The 17,970-nt window shown below is 39.5% G+C and overlaps 1 protein-coding gene across 3 annotated transcripts in view; it reads right to left on the bottom strand.

The window, feature by feature from the left end:
• GRIA4 (glutamate ionotropic receptor AMPA type subunit 4) overlaps window positions 1-4,672 on the bottom strand; it is a 227,441-nt gene extending 222,769 nt beyond the window's left edge. For 2 of the 3 annotated variants that reach the window (XM_062577581.1, XM_062577600.1), the window contains exons 1-2: window positions 4,582-4,669; window positions 3,279-3,437 (exon numbers count right to left, since the gene is read on the bottom strand). In XM_062577581.1, the coding sequence (XP_062433565.1) occupies window positions 3,279-3,437; window positions 4,582-4,669 (247 nt within the window). Of the gene's footprint in view, window positions 1-3,278; window positions 3,438-4,581 lie in introns of all 3 variants that reach the window. The other variant, XM_062577591.1, reaches the window with a different exon arrangement.
• Window positions 4,673-17,970: the final 13,298 nt, after the last annotated feature.

Here is a 17,970-nt window from a genome sequence, read left to right on the forward strand (position 1 = left end):
ATTTTTGGTGTATTGTGTTCTGATGAGTAAAAATCTTGTTCTATTCATGTTTTGCAATAATTTCAGCTCTTTCTGTCAGTAAGAGAGATTCTCTGAATAATGTATGCAGTGTAAAAGAAATGAATAGGTTTAAATAAAACACACAGGTGGGAGGAGGAAAAAAGAGGACTACATCAAAATTGATACAGATCAGTCAAATTTTGCTGACCTACAGCAGAGGCTATCTGCTTAAATAATCTGTTTCATATATGTTCCTGATTCAGAACAGAGTTACTAATGTTCTGGGTCTGTTAAAAGAAAATAAAAATGCCAAAGGTAATCATTAGAAGAGAGACATTTAAAAAATCCTCACAAAATTCTAATTCCAAAAGTTTTGCTGAATAAACATTCGGTGTTTTTATCTACTGGAAAAAATATACACTTTTCTTCTAGCATTGCAGTGATTTACCCACTAATATGTCATCCATAATCCTTTGAAATATTCTTTTTACTGTCCCTAATGCGTGCAGTGGGCCAGACACAGCATCTTTACAAGTAACCACTGCAGTAAATGGAAATAGAAAGAGGGGTAACTGGTCAAGTCTTAGATCTTTATGCTTAAACTCACATGAATATTCATTTCAGTCCCGTAGCTCTAAGGCTTTTGCACTGTGTATTTGGGAACACATGTGCACTAAGTAAATTCTGTGCAAATAGCAAGATCCAAAGCCACTGTTTCCACAGCGCTCCAGGAAAGAGTTATCATTGCACATGTAGGCTTGTGATGAAATCACTTAATTCAGAGCTGATAATGGGGGGGTTTAATTAGGTTAGAAAATCTCACATGTCTATGCTTTTGGAGCCTCTGTCAGGCCAGCAAACTCCATCACATGGAAGCTGGTGTCCTCCAGCTATCAGACAATTGATTTTTGCAGGATTCTGCTCATATTTAGCTTTAGGGACATGTGATTTGCTCATGCAGTTGTCTGTCAGTTTTGCCTATGTTTCAGCAGAAAAACATTTGCTGATTAAAAAATATTCTTCAGTATTAAAATGGTAAAGAAAAACAAGAAAGTCAGATTATTGGCACAAGGTTGCAAAATATAAAATAAATGCATAAAGATATACATTTACTTTCTTCTTTTCTCTGCCCCCCCCCCCCCCCCTTGTACTGTACAGATTCATCATCTCTGAGTCATTAAACTCTCTAGAACTGAAACTGGGTTCAGTTAAAAAAACAAAGGATCGGGTTATGAATCACTATTTCTGTAAATGACAGGAAATAAAAGCGGACAGGTTTCCCTCAGTTGAAACAGTGCAAACTAAAATAACCAAAAGTTGTTAGAATGATAGATAAGAATCAGCTGTGCATGGTCTAAATGAAGAAAAGTTTGGGGCAAATCTTTTTGAATCTAAGATATTGAACTCTCACAGAACTGGTTAGTTTTATATATTTGTATTTTAAAACCATGCAAGTCACTAATGTTCTAATTGAAACACGGTGCATTTTTTAAAAAAATCTTAAATGGAAATATAACCTCTGAAATTATTTGCTAGAACTGATTGCGTAGGCAGAATCTAACTGACTTCATCAAAAATTACTGATTTCAATATAAAAAAAATAGCCCCTTACTCCTCTACTAAAAATAAAAGTTTTGAAAAACTAGTATGTCATTTCTCTTTGTAGAATATATAATCAGCATTTGCAAAATTTGATATGCATTGTAATATTTTCTCAATGAACTACACTTGCATAGACCTGATTCCTTCCAGTTTCAAAGCACCTTTTGAAATGCTTTCTCCTTATGGAATTTGATATTGATTTTCACGCTAAACACAACTAATACGTTGCTTAATATAGAACTCACACTTAATGGGACATCAGTCTTTCCTGCATAAAATGAATGGAGCCATTTTGGCAGCTCAGAAGCTTTTCCTGTTAAATAAGGTGGCAAGGTCATCTGAAACTTGGAGAACCAAAGACTTGTATAAATAAATTTAGCAATTCATTCAATAAATTATACATAAGAAGTGCACAATACACAGTATGTTTACAAATTACAAAGCACTGAAGAGATGGCTGTGAGAAACTGGAGATAAGCATAGTATGTATTTTAAAGGCACAACGAACAGTGAGACCTTCTCCAGTACGTTTCTATTTTAAACTCACTAAGCAATGTTGCTCAGGGCATCTACTTCCAGAAGCAATTCACTCTTGAATGAAGAACAGGGATTCTAAAACTTAAAGGCCACAGAGAAAAACCCATAGAACTAAATCCTGAAATATGAATATCAAAGTAGTAATGTTACTAAGTCTTTAGCTTTACCACGCTATATTCCACTATCTTACAAAATGAAACGAATTCCTTTTCAAAAGCCTGATATGTGTGAAGATAAATAGAGTTAACGCTTTGCCTCTCTCGGAGATTAAACAGCATCCACCATGTGTTCTATCCACGGCTGAAGGACCCCGAGGTGATCTAAACGTAGGAAGCAGCTAATTATACTCTGTTAAAAAAATTTAAACGTAAATGTTACCTCAGTTGGTAAGCGTATTCCTTTTTTGTTTTTTCATGGTGTGTGTGTGTGTGTGCGCACACGCATGTGCACGCATATATATATAATATATAGTAGGAAGAGAATATTTGTTCCAGTTGAGGTGGTTTGTGAAATCAAGTAGATCGGATACTAACTTGATTTGGCACCAATGTATGGATGCATAGAGACATATCCACAGGATGTATGCATTACGAGATGATAAGAGACATTTACAACCTACAATATAAGAGCAGGGCTGCCTCAAGTGACATCACCGGATCAACTGCAGCGTCAACCAACTCAGATATATTATCCTGCACACCACTGCTTCCCTGTCTCCTTTCCAGCCATTTGAAAAGCATTTGTGATCACAAATGTTATTGTGTATTTTCAAGTACATGTAAGGCATGCCATACCCAAAAGCAAACAAGAGTAACTGTGGGGCTTACTGACTGAACGAGACATTCATAATTTTTCTTTACAATCACAAAATTCATCTCCATAGAAACCAGAAAGCAAGAAACTACAGTAATAACACTAAAGTAAATGTCACATCAGGTTAGTCAGCACAAGGCAGGAGAGAGGATTTTGCTCCAGTTAGAAACTAACCAAGATGCTGCCCCTTTTCCTCTTCTGCAAAGGGCAGCTATACTGAAGACAGACTTACTGATGTGTTTCAATGCAAGATAATGATGTGGTTTCCTGTTATTTTCAATACAATTTACTCGTAAGTTGGTCAGGTCAATGGCACGTTTACTTACAGGCATTTGTTACAGCGAAGCTGTTAGCTGTTTCAATGTTGTCTACATGAGGAACCAAATTAAAAGGTGCTTCAGATGCATTGGGGCTGGTGTTATGAAGAAAAATTGCTAATCGAAAAGCAGTATATTCCTGATCTGTGTTCCTGATGAAGAGACCACCTACAAGAAAAAGCAAAAAGCAGAGGAAGCAGTGTGAATTATTTGCAAGCTACTTACTATCCTGTAGCACCAAGCAACTGTCTCTCCCAAAGCTGCACAGTAAGGCTGGTCCTGACTTTAATGGATAAGGAACTAATCATATTCGTAATCACAACTGCTGGCTTTAAATCACTGTCCACAAATCGATTTTAACCTCCTAGTTGCATTCCCACGTCTTTTCTGTCCTCTCAGTTTCCAGCCTTTCATACATAAATACCCAGATTTGTCATGATTACAGTGACCTTTGAAAGTGTTTAGCCTCCATCTCCCTGATACTGAACACATTGGTAAATCAGCTACTCAACAGCCTCTTTTATTAAGTGGCAGGCTGATTAAGGAGAGCAATGCTTTCTGGATTAAAAAAAAAAAAAAAAAAAAAAAAAAGGGAAAGAAAAGAAAAAGAAATCTCAGTGTAGGATAATCTGCACTAAACCGGAATATAATGAACTTTGCTCCTCTGCAGCCATGTGCAGGCAGGGAGCAGCTCCGCGTTATTAGCAGCATCGTTACAAGTCCACGAGAAATGATGCAGTGATGGAGCGGAGCTGGAAGGAATACAGATAACTGCGTCCCATCCGAAACAAGGGAGAGACAAAAAAGCAGGAGGCGATGGGCAAAGGGTGAGGAGGGGGCACAGGACTATACGGAGAGACCTACAAAATCCCAAACTTTCCAACTGTGGGGGGGGGAGAGATGGGCAGCACTGTGTTTTACTCCCCACCACCACCCCTTACAGCTACTGCAACATCCAGCCAGGATAGACAATCGGCATCCCTCCGGGAGCCAGGCAGGAGAAGGGGGTGCTGGAGGGGGCAGAAATCACCCAGGGGCATCCCACCCCCTTCCTCCTCCTTGCAAAACCGCACAAGCCCCTTCCCCTCCTAGAGACCCCGGGGAGTCAGAACGAGCTTTGCAAAAGATCAGCATCCTTTTCCAGAACCCCGCTTCCCCGAACACGCACACACACACACGCTTTTCGTGGGGCCAGGAAATGGGATGCTGGTGGAGGAGAAATCGGCAGGCTCCCTTCAGAGCCGCCTCTCCAACTCACTTTGCAAAGGATTGAAAGCCTTGACAGACGCACGCAGCCCAATGCAGCGCTTACCTATTTGCACACTGCTAGGAAAAGCTCCCATTGCTAGTCCCCAAAAGCCAGAAAACAACAAGACAAGCTGTCTGCCAATTATCCTCATCTTCTCTTTTGCCTCTCTGTCTCGCCTTCTCCCGCTCGCTAGATGCTGCTCAGAGAGGCATTGAGGACGAGGCGGCTACAACAAAATCAAGAATTGGAAAAAAAAAAAAAAAAAGAAAGAAAAAAAGAAAAGAAAAAAAAAGGGACGGGGAGAAAAGGAGAGGTTTCCTCCTCCTTTCTTTTTGCTTTTATTTTTGTTTCTGAATTTGTTTGCTATTCTCTCTCTCTGTCTCCGCGTTTTCCGTCTCGCTGCCGCTGCCGGCGTTTCAGCAATCCATCCCGCCGCGCCGGGTTTTTCCCGCAGTCTCCATAGCCGTGGGAGAGGTTTCTGTCCGGCTGCAAATGTTGCACATGCAGAAGATGGTGGAGAGTTTGGCGGCGGTGGGAGCGTCTAGTGGCGGCGCGGCGCGGCGCGGCGCGGGCAGACAGACATGCGCCGTGCGCCCCCGCCCGCACCGCGCCGCTCCGCACCGCGCCGCGCCGAGCCGCGCCGCGCCGAGCCGCGCCGCGCCGAGCCGCGCCGCCTCGCGGAGCCGCCGCGCCGAGCCGCCGTGGGCATGCGGGGCTTCCTCTGCCTCGCAGCCGCGCAGCGCTTGCGCGGGGGCGCAGCGTCAGCGAAGTTTGCGGAGCGCAGGGGGAAACGGGCCGGGCACGGGCAGTGCCGCTGCGGGCGCGGAGCCGGGGTGAGGGGCGCGGGGGCCGCAGAGCGTCCTCCGCGCGGCCGGCCCTGGGGGCTGTTAAATACCGAGTAGTATTAATGAAGGTGGATGGGGCGTATCTGCCCCCCGCCGCGCGGGGACGGGGCCGCGGGGGGCGGCCCCCTCCACGGCAGCCTCCGCGCACTTGGCCGGGGCGGGGGGACCCTCTTCTCTCCATCGCGGGTTTGCAGCAGAGGATGAAGAGGATGGAGAAAAGCAAGGATGAACTCGGCAGTTGTGTGCACTGATGCCCTAAGGAAGGAGAGCAAATAATAGGAAAACTTTACCCTTCCTATACCTTTTTTTCCTCTTTCTTTTTTTCCCTCATTTATTTATTTATTTATTTAGGTGGCAAAAATAATGGAGAAAGCAGAGCTTTGTGTATTTTGGTGGCTTTGGATTTTTCTATCCAAGCCTTGGAAGTTCCCCAAAGCTGCTGCCAGAGGTCTGTGGCTATTGCAATTAATAATTAAAACAGACATATATAATAAATGGCAGGGAATAAAATCATCCAACAATAGCTGTATGTCGTAGGAGGGAGTTTCTCTTTCTACCTGTGGGTTTGCAGAGAGTTCTTTGTAAGTCATATGGAGTGATTGGAGCATCAGTAATTTAATTTTAAAATGTTAACTGGTAATATGGAAGAATGTTTTTTAAGGTGAATTCTGTAGTTCTGTGTTTGAACACATTTCCCTTAAGATCAGAGTTTTGCTTTCTTAGTCTTTTAATATGTTATTCTATGTCTCCAAGTTATCCTATTTTAGGGGAGAAAGACACCCACTTTAAATGCTGCAGAGAGTGATAGTGGTTTCTGAGGAATGATTGAGTTCCTCAGCATCAACCACACACCCAAAAGAGCAAGTAAAGAGCACTGAGAGCAGATATATGAACATACCTGCATGAGCATATACATCATCTGTATGCAAATATGTGTGTTTGTGAAAGTATGGAGTTCCTATATATAAATTACTTTTTGAAAGACTTCTTTGCAGATCAATGGAAACCAGACCTCTCATCTTAGGATACACTAATTCATTCCTTTATTTTTCAGTAAGTCTTCTACTTCCCTTTACTCTCCTTCCACATATTCCCTTCCTTCTTGCAGACTTCCTTATGCTTCACATTGTTTATCCATGACTTTCTTCGACCTTTGCTTTTGCTCTTGAGTTTCTTTCCTCTGTTCTTTCTCCTTGCTGGGGGTTCCATTATGTCCCTAAATTCTCTTCAAAATTCAGTTCCTCCTTTTTTCCATCCTTAAGCATTTATAATTTGGACTTTGTAAATTACAGTAAAAAGTAGTAAAAAAATGGATTATTTTTTCCATTCTGTAATGACTGGATGGTTTTTCACCAGTAGTAGCTAATGAACTACTTGGAAACAGTTAAAACATACATTTATTTCAAAGTACAGTCACATTCACACCTAATAGGTATAATAGATTAGGAATTTAGGTATGTACATTACAGTGTCACAGCAAGCCGTTGGCTGTCAACTGAGCTGAGGAGTGTGCTTATAGTCTTTTTCAAATATAATGGTAATGTGCTCACTTAAAATTAATTTGAAAGAGTCTGGAAGGAACCATTTCTTCATAGGATCCTCGAGTCTATCCTGACAAAGAGTCTTACTCAGAAATTTCTGCATCAAGTCTGTAACTTCTGTTGGAGTTGAAATATGTATTTTACTGAAACTCCCAATCTTGATTTAAAGATTTTGAGAGACAGGAAATCCATCACTTTTCTGGTAAGTTGTTCCAGTTGTTACCTACTCTCATTTGTTAAAATGTACATTTGTCTAGCTTCCGTTTCAATGCTGGATATCAAAGATGAACCCAGTATTCCAGTAACTGTATCATTCGTTGCTGTGCCTAGAGATAATCCCATCTTCTACTTAATACTCTCCCTGCTTAGAGATCTCAAGATCATTTTTGCCAGTCTGGAAAGTAGAGGAAAGAAGAGGCCACCACAGCAATCTTCTCTAAGGGACACAAGGGAAAAAAAGAGATAAGCTGCAAAATCAAAGGGGAAAAAATCCCATTTCTGCAAAGTTTGGAGAACCAAGGGGAACATGATCAAGCAATTGATCAAAATGTTTATCTGAAAGAAAACCTGGAGACAGTAAAAGCCGAAGGGATGCAATCAAGATTAAGTCTAGGAGGATGAGAAGGGGAGATAAGTTTTATACTGACCCCTGCTACTCACTGCTGCTCACTGCCAAGCAAGGAGAGGCCAAAAGCAAGACTGCAAGTTTTCCTGGTAGCTGTGTGAAGGCCATTGCATGAAGCAGCTTCTGAGTTGGGGATCTTACTTCCCCTCATTCCTCCTGGGCAGTCTAAGATTGTGGTAGGTGGTGAAGGGAGAGAAGGCAGGTCTCTGAGACCTATAATGACAAAAAGTCCAGAAATCTCAGAGAAACTAAGATATGATTGAAAAATGTTTTACTGAATACATAAAGAGTGAGGAGCAGATAGGCTAGTGGGGGATTGGAGAGGGATTGCTGGGTTTGTGGTAGTGAATGCTTTCTTTGCTTTAGGACATATAACGGCTCTTAATGGCCTTGCCTAGAGGCCACTGCTAGAGAGGACTCTTCAAAGCATCAACCCTGAATGAACCCTGCTGTAGATGATGCATAAATAGGATGTAATTTCACTCCAGCAAGGACTGGAAACTTTTGGCTGTTGCCTTGGTCAGATGAACTTGTGCTTGGACCAAATACATTTATGAAAAGACTCTGAAGGAGGATGAAGACTATGAGATTTGTGCTATAGAAGAAAGGAAGACTGTATATTAGCCAATAAAAATAAAATTGAAGAGCAGAACACAGATGAACATACAGGAGGCATTCATCTTACAGGAATCCCTTAGGAAAAGCAGTGTATAAAGGAGACACAGGTGTTTTGCAGTATGCAGAGAGTTCTTTGACATGTGTGTCCTGATAAGTACCTACATACCTAGGTAGCAACTTTGATTCATATTTATATATTCTTGCATCCAAAATGTAAATCCCAGCTACACAATCCACTCAAAAGACATGTCTAATCAATTAAACTCATCACTCTAAGCAACCTCATTACTCTATTTTGGGGGTAATTTTCTTCTACTGCCCAAATACCTGTATGTTCCACTCTGAATGTCACTTCAAAGCTATTGGACCCAAATATACTTGTTGCTTCAATTATAAAGGTGGCTGATACGAAGTTATACTATCTGTGTTTCTGAAGTGATGCATTGGGGGGAGGGAGAGAGGTTCTCATTTGTCTATAAATGGTAAGCATTATTTCCTACTGTATGTCATGACAGTTGTAAGAGCCAGTGCTCTGTCGTTAGTGGGGCAAGAGGTGACATTGATAGCCATATAAAAGTCACACAACTGAATTTCCCATGTGAAAATTGCAGGTGAATCAAGTACGCCAGGATAGTAGACAAAAGTTTTGGTGTGAGCTTTTCACTTAATCTCTAGCACACTCCCTTTTCCCATCCTACATCCATTCTTTGGAGGGTGTCTGGAGACATGTGTTTTTGTGAGGGAGAGGAGAACTTGACTGAGAAAGGGAGAAAATAAAGCTGTAGAAATTACGAAGGATAGGATGGGACAATTAGCAGCACAGAGGCAATCTGGAGAAAAGGGGAAGAGAAGAGTAACTTCAGTAGCAAGAAATGTACCCAGAGCCACCACAACTCCTACCACCAGGTTCCAGGTACATTTGGGCAGTGACACTATGAAAATGTATGACACTGATACTGGCCTATGTAACAAAGCTAAATAAGCTTTGTGAGAGTAGGCAAAGGTCTACACCGCAAAGGCTCCCCATGGCATAACCAGGTGGTCACAGAGTTCCACCCAGAGACTGAATTCAGTCATTTAGTTGAGCCTTGCTTCAAATGCACTTCTCACTGCGGCTTTCACTGAGTGGTCACTGGAAATTCTTTAGCAATAAAAAAAAAATGATGGAGAAAACAATTTGCTCAGCACTCTGTCCTTTCCTAGTCCTTTCTTGCCTTATAATATGTTGTAGCTCACATATCTGTCAAATAGATCCATTAGACTGTAAACTCTGGGACAAAGATATGTCTCTTGTGAAGTGCTTAGCACTTCTGGGTGATAAAAAATAAATAAAATACAAATCATCTGTCTGGAGTTTTTTACACACCACTCTTTTGGCATTATCTCACATCACCTTTTGAAGAGAAACCAGCAGTACTGAATAGATTACCAGTGCACCAGAACAAGATACAGTTTCCTTCCAGTAGCGAGATACTTTCTGGAAATTATTTTAGAGTTTTTGTCATATTTTGTTCTTATTGACTTAATCTTCATTTGTCTCAATGCTAGGGTAGACAGAACAGGTAATTATTTTTAATCATGTTTCTCATTAAGAGTGTTACAGAGTGTTATGTTAGTATTAATACAAGTATTGCACAATTCATTTGGTTTTGGATGTGTTCATCTACTGCTCCCATTACTTTCCACCATATCATATGCTAGCATCATACTTTGAAAATTTATCAGTTGGGAGAAATGAAAGTGATATGCTAAGTTGACCTTGACCAGGAAAGGAGAATCTCTGTTGAGGTTACTGTGGCCATCCTGTAGAAAGCTAAATCCTGATTATCCTTTAAATCACATCCACACAATCCATCATTTCAGTTTTAGGAAATGTGGTAACACTGATATCATTTAGAATTGTCATATTGAGTTAGATCAAAGGCCAATTTAGAACGGTATTCTGTGCCCAACGCTAACTGATAGTGTGTTATTTGGGATGAGTATAAGAAGCTGAGCAGTCCTTTCAAACTTGAAGGGACTTCAGACAGGTCCTTCCTTGATGAACGCTCCCAATTTCTGGCAACCAGTACTTTAAAGCAAAGATTTCATAGAGATCCTAGTGCTGAAGGATTGCCTAGGGGCATCATTTCCATATATTTATCCAGTTCATTTCAAACATACTTTATTCTTCGGCATCTGCAACATTGTAGGCAAATGAGCTCTATAATCTCACTCTGAAAAATTATTTGTTTAGTTTGTTTCCAATCTTTTGTATTGAGAATTGCCTGGCACTTACATGAAAAGAAGAAAGTACTAAAAATCTTTTACCATACCATATCAGCCATAGTTTTGTGTATCTTTGTAATATCACCCTTCAGTTACATCTTGTCCAAGGTGCAGGATCCTGGTGCAACTATTCTGTCCTCCTATGTTCTGTTCTACGTATTATTGCTCCTCCTTGCTAGTCTTTTCTCTATTTCTTATGACTTTCTGGAAAATAGGACATACAGAGTAGGACACACTTTTTCAGGTGTAACTGGTTTGTATTTCACTCATTGCCTTTGCTAACAGTTCCTAAAATGTCATTTCCTGCTGAGCATGCATACAATGTTTTCAGGAAACTATCTACAATAACTTCAAGTTCTTTTTCCTGAGTGGTAATAGCTAATTTGGAGCATATCATTGTGTATATATAGTTAAGGTTATTTTTCCCATGTGCATTGCTTTGCATTTTTTTGATACTGAATTTCATCTGCCATTTTATTGCTCAATCAATTAGTATTGTGAGGTTCTTCTGCAATACTTTCCAGATAGCTTAAGTCCCTGAAAATTTGATGTAAGAGCAAAATTGGAATCTATGCCCTTTAAATTTGATCTCATCTTTGCTACATTTTTAATGGTGTAATGGGTTTCTTCTGGCCCAGATTTATAACCTGAGCTGCATCATGGGATGTACCAGGCAAAGCATGAATGTTTGAAGATTCTTGGCTAAGTACAGCATACTGCAGCAGCGAATGCCAGGCATTACACATGCATGAACACTCATTGTCAGTTCTGAAGGATGGGGCAATTTCCTCATCAGCTAGAGGGGGGAGTGTGTGGGGAAAACACACCAACTTAGATGCATCCCACCTGAACCCATCTGGCCGTGTTTATATGGTGAAAAAATACCGATTTTTACTAACACTGGTTTCCGCCTATCACTTCTAATAATACTTGGATCGCAAGTGTAAAACAGACATGAGTTATTGCTAGTCTTCTAGGTACTGTATGAGTTAGACCAACTGTCAGTATGATTACATGAAATGCCGTTGAAAATAAGTGCATTATGTTCCAGATTTTATACTTATTCCTTTTGAATAGTCATCAAAGGTAATAAAGGAAGGATTCCTTCAAGTATATTTGAGCTGTCTGACTGGTGATCCCAGAGTCCTGCCAACCTCATCATCCCAGGAAAGTGAGGATATAGGGTATCTATAACAAAAAAAAAAAAAAAAAAAAAAGAAAAAAAAAAAGTGTATCTACTATGGATCTGTGGCATGCATATGGCCCTCCTGAATCCTGGAGTAATTTAGATATTGCCTTTTTAACTGGAAGTAAGATGTTAATTACAGTCTTCTAAACACAAGCAAACAAAACAAAAGAAAAAGAACAACAACAACAACAAAAAAAAAACACCCTCAGAGCTGAAAACTTTGCAAAGCAACTGCATTTCAATGCGTAATAAGACAGGGAGAAACCGGAAGAAATTCATGAGGAGACAAAAACCTGGAGCTAGATAATGACAAATATTTGATATGTGAATGATTATGAATAAAAAATGCTTTTCCCTCAGTATTTATTTTTCCAAATGAAAAAGGCTCTTTGGATTCTATTAAGGAAACAAAGAAAAAGACACATATTAAAACATCATATGTTCTCCAATCAAATTTTGGATTTTTTCCTTCTAAAAATCTATTTTTTTACCAAACAGTTGAACAGTTTTCATTTTCTGGCCTAGTCTCATGTCTTGTGATAACCCCTGTAACATAGTTTAAGCAGCAGAGTACAGAAGTAGTCAGAACAGCATAAAATACAGCATCTGTTCACCACCCAGAGCAGCAAGCTCGCTTATTGTATTGACCTAATTATCATTTCCTTTAAGAAACAGTTCACATTTTTGCATGTGGTAATTTTTAGTTTACTTCTCTCGCTCATCTCCCTAGCAATGCCACACTTAAGAGAGAGTGAGCTGGATTTTCTCTGGCTTATCCACCGACGTCGGAGAATTGCCACATCAGCTCCCGCTGCAGGAGCATTGGTACTGATGATGCTGGGTGAGCAAAAAGGACAAATCTGAACTCCAGACTTGGGGGGAGAGAGGGGAAGAGAAAACTGCTGAGCTAGCAGTGGAGAAATCCCCACACTGCCTTTTTAACTCATGAAGTGAAGCAAATTTGATAGCAAAGTCATTCAAGCATAATATCTAGGAAACCTTCCATGCTGTTTCTATAAAATCATACTTCTGGAATGTAACTGTACTTTGACACACTAAATTACTCAATGAAATTTAGTTTCAGTGAGGTTTGTTGCCAATAACAATGATGCTTTTCACTTATGTCCTATAATCTGGTCTTCGACAGCACCTAACTGACCCATATCTGCAAGTGGAAAATCATGCCGCCACGCTGACTATCCTTGCTCTTATATCAAGACATCTGTTATTTACATAAAGCTATTTCTCAGCTGTGGAAAAAAGACCTAACTGTCTAGTGCTTCTCTTACTACACAGCCTCTATTTTCTACTTATTTTCCACATTAATTAAACTAATACAATATGCCTGCATTTGAAGATGCATTTTCAGCCCACAGTTCTGGCCTTTCTGTATTCACACTTATGTTATTCTTGCTGGAAGGGTTAAAGTTTACTCAAATAAATCTGTCTGTTTGCCTCAGCTCTAGCCAAACTCCACCGCCCGTTCTCTACACTGCAAAAGCTGCAGATCAGCTAATTGCTGTCACTGAGCTGTAGCCATGTGCTATACATTTGTAGCGCTAGAATCTGTTTTCCTAGAAAAATAGAACGATGTCTTAAATGCTGTCAGCACACCTTATTTATTGAAAGGTGTACGTTCCTTCAACTATTGCAATAGTCACTTAGTGTCTATTTCTATCCGATTGAAACTTCTTTGAAAACATATGAGGATATGTTATCCAAATCATTGGGAAGGTGAGTCTGCTACATTATTGGCCAAAGTTGTATGAAGCAAATCAGTGCCTTAATGATCTCATCTAGCAGTTAATTTTGATGCTGTTGATTTATTTAATATTAAAAAACCACAGTGATTCATTCTCTGTGAAGCTAAGGATTATGCATAGAAAGTATATTGTCAGAACTTAATTTAAAACAGGTCAGATTTTGTGCTAATTGTTCACATATACATGAACATTTATAAAAATTATCCAAAATACTGTTTTTTTTTTATCTTCTTAAACTGAATAGCACTGTAATCTGTGAGCAGGCCCAAGAGAAGCAGGGGTGCCTTTGGAGGAAGAAAATGTTACTTTGTACAAGGGCAAAATTATCTAACCTTATGGCACTTAGAGCACTCTTTAAAAAAAATCCATAGATGGTCCTTGCTAAAGCACATCATGTGGTCACTGAATTAGAAATACAGGGATGGAATAGATTTCCAAAGGTTACATAGTGCAGTCCCCTGGCACGGAAGAAGAACCAAATACAATAGAGCTTCCCAGCTTCCCACACAGATTTTTATCATCTAGTGTGTTTTTTAAAATTTCTACTAAAAGACTTTCCAAGGGTGGCCTGTTCAAGTTTTTTTTTTCCTGTCCACTTTTTCTCAGTATTTGACCTATTTAGTCTTTACTGCAAGTTAAACAGTGTTCTTTTTCTCTTTGTTTCTAGTGAACAATTGGCAACAATTGATCCTACTCTTTCTTATTAACAACCTTCTATATTTTGGAAGATTTATCAAGTCTTTACTTGCCTAGACTAAAAGAAACTATATTTCTTCAAACTTCCCTCATAGATCATGGATTCTGAGCACTCTTACCTTTCTTGCTATTTTCTCCCATATTTTTTTCCAGCATTTCAAAGTATGGCATCGCAGACTGCTCACACTGCTTCAGCTGCAGTCTCCCTGGGAACACGTAGAACAGAGTGATCACCACCCGTATCTCACTTGGAAAATTCTTGACATGAGATTTTCTCTTTTCTTCCATCATGATGATATTGCCCTGTTGACTCACATTTCACTTCTAATGCACTAAAACATGCAGTTTTAGTAAAAGTATCTAAGGAACAATGCTGCCAAAACTGCAAGTGGCTTGTATCTTGTTCCTTAGATACTTTTACCTCATTTGACATTTTAAGTTTTCATTCCTCCTTCCATATTATTGCACTCTGACCTTTCTTTATTTAATATTTTAGTCTGGATTATGCTTTTATTAGGACAATTTTAGATTCTAATACTAGTTTCCATAATTCTATAGCTGTAACACATTTTGGCTTCTTCTACGAATTTTACCCATTTACAGTGTAATGCATATATTTAATAAAACTATTGAACAGAGTAGGGCCTGGAATCTCTGAGGGAATCAGCTTGAAAGAAAATCCCATTTGGCAAGAAACTACTGATAACTATTCTTTGAGAAGGGCTTTTCAAGCAGTCGCACACCATCCTTATGGTGTTTTCATCTAGACCACATTTCCCTTGTTTTACTCTGAGAATTTAATCAAAAGCTTTACTGAACTCAATATATAGTAAATCTATTCTTCTCCTTTATCTAGTGCTCCAGTTATCTTGTCCAAGAAGGAAATTAGCTCGGTTTGATATAGTTTGTTCTTGACAAATTCATATTGACTGGTTTTATTCTCCTTCAGGTGCTTGTGAGCTCACTAAATGGTGATTTATTTCATTTGTCTGTAGTCCATAGTTAGGTGGAGCATTCTGTTTTCTTTAGATCCTCTATTATCCTTCTTTTAAAGATATAGTTTCCTGTTTTCTGAAACTACCTCCATCTAATATGACTTCTCCCATATAATCACTGATTCTTCAGAGGTAGCGTCGGTTATTTCTTTATGCACTTGGAGGTAAATTTATCAGGTCCTGGACTCTTTAAAACTCATTTAGAAATGTTAGCTGTTGTGTCTTAACTACTAAAACTCAAATGTTGTCTTTTCCAATAGTTTAGAGGGTTTAAAAGCATCTTCAGAGAATAATCATCAAGCAATTATGCTTCTATTCTCAATATGTTTCCCAGAACATAAAAAACCTCAGATTTAGGGTAGTTCAAAATAACAAAAGCCTGTTTTGCAATGGTAGGCAGGAATTCTTTGTAATGGCTTCATTTATTGCTCCTTGAAACATTTTATTCCTGTTGTATTATCTTGTAAGGTAAGAAACTAAAACAATGGGTTAATAATGCAATATTTCAGGAAGAAATAATGCCCAAATTAGTGAAAGTCAAACAGATTATTTCTTTAAAGGTATTTCTAATGTGTTCATGCAGCACATGTACCTGACGCACATAGCATGTGTGAACTTTACTGAAAATTTTTATATTCATATCAGGTGAACTTCCAGCCATGCACACTCATGAATGTGGAAGTAATTACTAAGCTCTAAGGACATGTTGCAATGGCATTATCATTTGTCAGCAGGTTACCAGTGACTGCTGTCATGGAAAATTTACATTAGCATCACTGTTAAATAGTCTGTTTATTAGTTTCTTAGTGACCGGCAGCAAACAATGATTTGAACTACCTTATAAAGTAGCTGATTTGAACTACTTTACCAAGGCTATGTTTACACTGACTGTCTTTTCATAGGTTAACAATATTAGGACAGAATCAGCAGTGGTTGTCACGGCATATGCAACACAATTTTATGCGAATAAGTCTAGCTGACAGTTACTTTTTGCAGCTCCAGTGTAGGTTAGAGAACTAAGTTAGTTTTAAAATATCTAGCTGAAACACAAATAGCAATATACCTGTGCTAGCATGAAGCTCCAGGGAGGCTCTGAAGCTCATATCACAGTATATGTGAAATAGAAACCACTGAAACAAAGCTACCAAGAGGAGTTTGCTGTAGCATCCAACCTACATCAAAAGAGTTCTGTAGACAAAACCAAATATATCAATGTGTGATTTTCTTTGTAATAACATTCCAAGAGATACTCAAGAAACTCTGAAAAGTGCCAAGACATTGAAAATATAGACTAAATTATTTCCTTAGGTTTTAATGGCAATGTTCTAATACTAGATGGTTAGAAATTTGGAACTTTTTTAATTTTCTCAAATTTTGATTTTGATCTGTAACCAGATATTTTTGAAAAGATTTAATCAAAATTTACTATGCATGACTTGCGTGACTTCTAGTAACATAGTAAATATTTGTGTAGAATTCTTCACTTAGGATGTCTAACAGCTCATTCTAGATGTCATCTCCAGGCATAAGGAGGAAAAGAAGGTGATCAGAAGAAGTCAGCATGGATTCACCAAGGGGAAAATCATGTTTAACCAATCTGATTGCCTTCTCTGATGGCATGACTGACCGGGTAGATGAGGGGAGAGCAGTGGATGCTGTGTACCTTGACTTCAGCAAGGCTTTTGACACTGTCTCCCATCACATCCTCCTAGAGAAGCTCAAGAAGTGTGGGTTAGATGAGTGGACAGTGAGGTGGATTGAGAACTGGCTGAAAGGCAGAGCTCAGAAGGTTGTCATCAGTGGCGTGGAGTCCAGCTGGAGGCCTGTGGCTAGTGGCATCCCCCAGGGCTCAGTACTGGATCCCATCCTGTACAACTTCTTCATCAGTGGCCTGGATGAGGGGACAGAATGCCTCCTCAGCAAGTTTGCTGATGATCCCAAGCTGGGAGGAGTGGCTGACACAGCTGAGGGCTGTGCTGCCATTCAGAGAGACCTGGACAGGCTGGAGAGCTGGGTGGAGAGGAACCTCGTGAGGTTCAGCAAGGGCAAGTGCAGGGTCCTGTACCTAGGGAAAAATAACCCCAGGCACCAGGACAAGGTGGGGGCTGACCTTCTGGAGAGCAGCTCTGCAGAGAAGGACCTGGGACTGCTGGTGGATGACGGATTGACCATGAGGCAGCAATGTGCCCTTGTGGCCAAGAAGGCCAATGGTCTCCTGGGGTGCACTGGGAAGAGTGTTGCCAGCAGGTGGAGGGAGGTGATCCTGCCCCTCTCCTCAGCCCTGGGGAGGCCTCCTCTGGAGGCTGTGTCCAGTTCTGGGCTCCCTACTACAAGAGAGACATAGAGCTACTGGAGAGAGTCCAGCGTAGGACTGATATAACAATATTATATTTGAGAAGGAAAAAATAAAAATAAAACTATTGGTCTAATCAGCTTGAGAATAAGCAAATCTATTTATAAATAGATACTTCTTACACCATTACTTCTGTCAAATAACTATATTAAAAGGACATTGCTACATTAACCGTTATCATTCTACTGAGAGATCAAGACATGAGTCGTGCTACTAAGCACACTGCCAAGTTAAGTCTTAGAAATTGTCAGATTTAGGTAATTCTTCCATATGTTTGCATATATGTATTTCTGTGTGATGGCTTATTAGTTTTCAGATAATCACTTAATGATATGTAAAGAATGTGAAAAAAGCCAATAAAAAAACTTGTGATGTGATGTAGCATTTTACATAAGTTTAAATATCAATAGAAACATGTTTAGTATTTCATGAAAGAATATAAGAATAATATGGTTAGTATAGAAATTTTTGTATTTTTTGTATTACTTACCTGAAAAAATTTCTAGAATTTTTGTTAACTATTCTTTTACATTCATTCCTTTGTTTTTAAATTAGAAGT

Source organism: Rhea pennata, chromosome 1 (assembly GCF_028389875.1).
Source record: "Rhea pennata isolate bPtePen1 chromosome 1, bPtePen1.pri, whole genome shotgun sequence".
In the NCBI taxonomy this organism is placed as follows: Eukaryota; Metazoa; Chordata; class Aves; order Rheiformes; family Rheidae; genus Rhea; species Rhea pennata.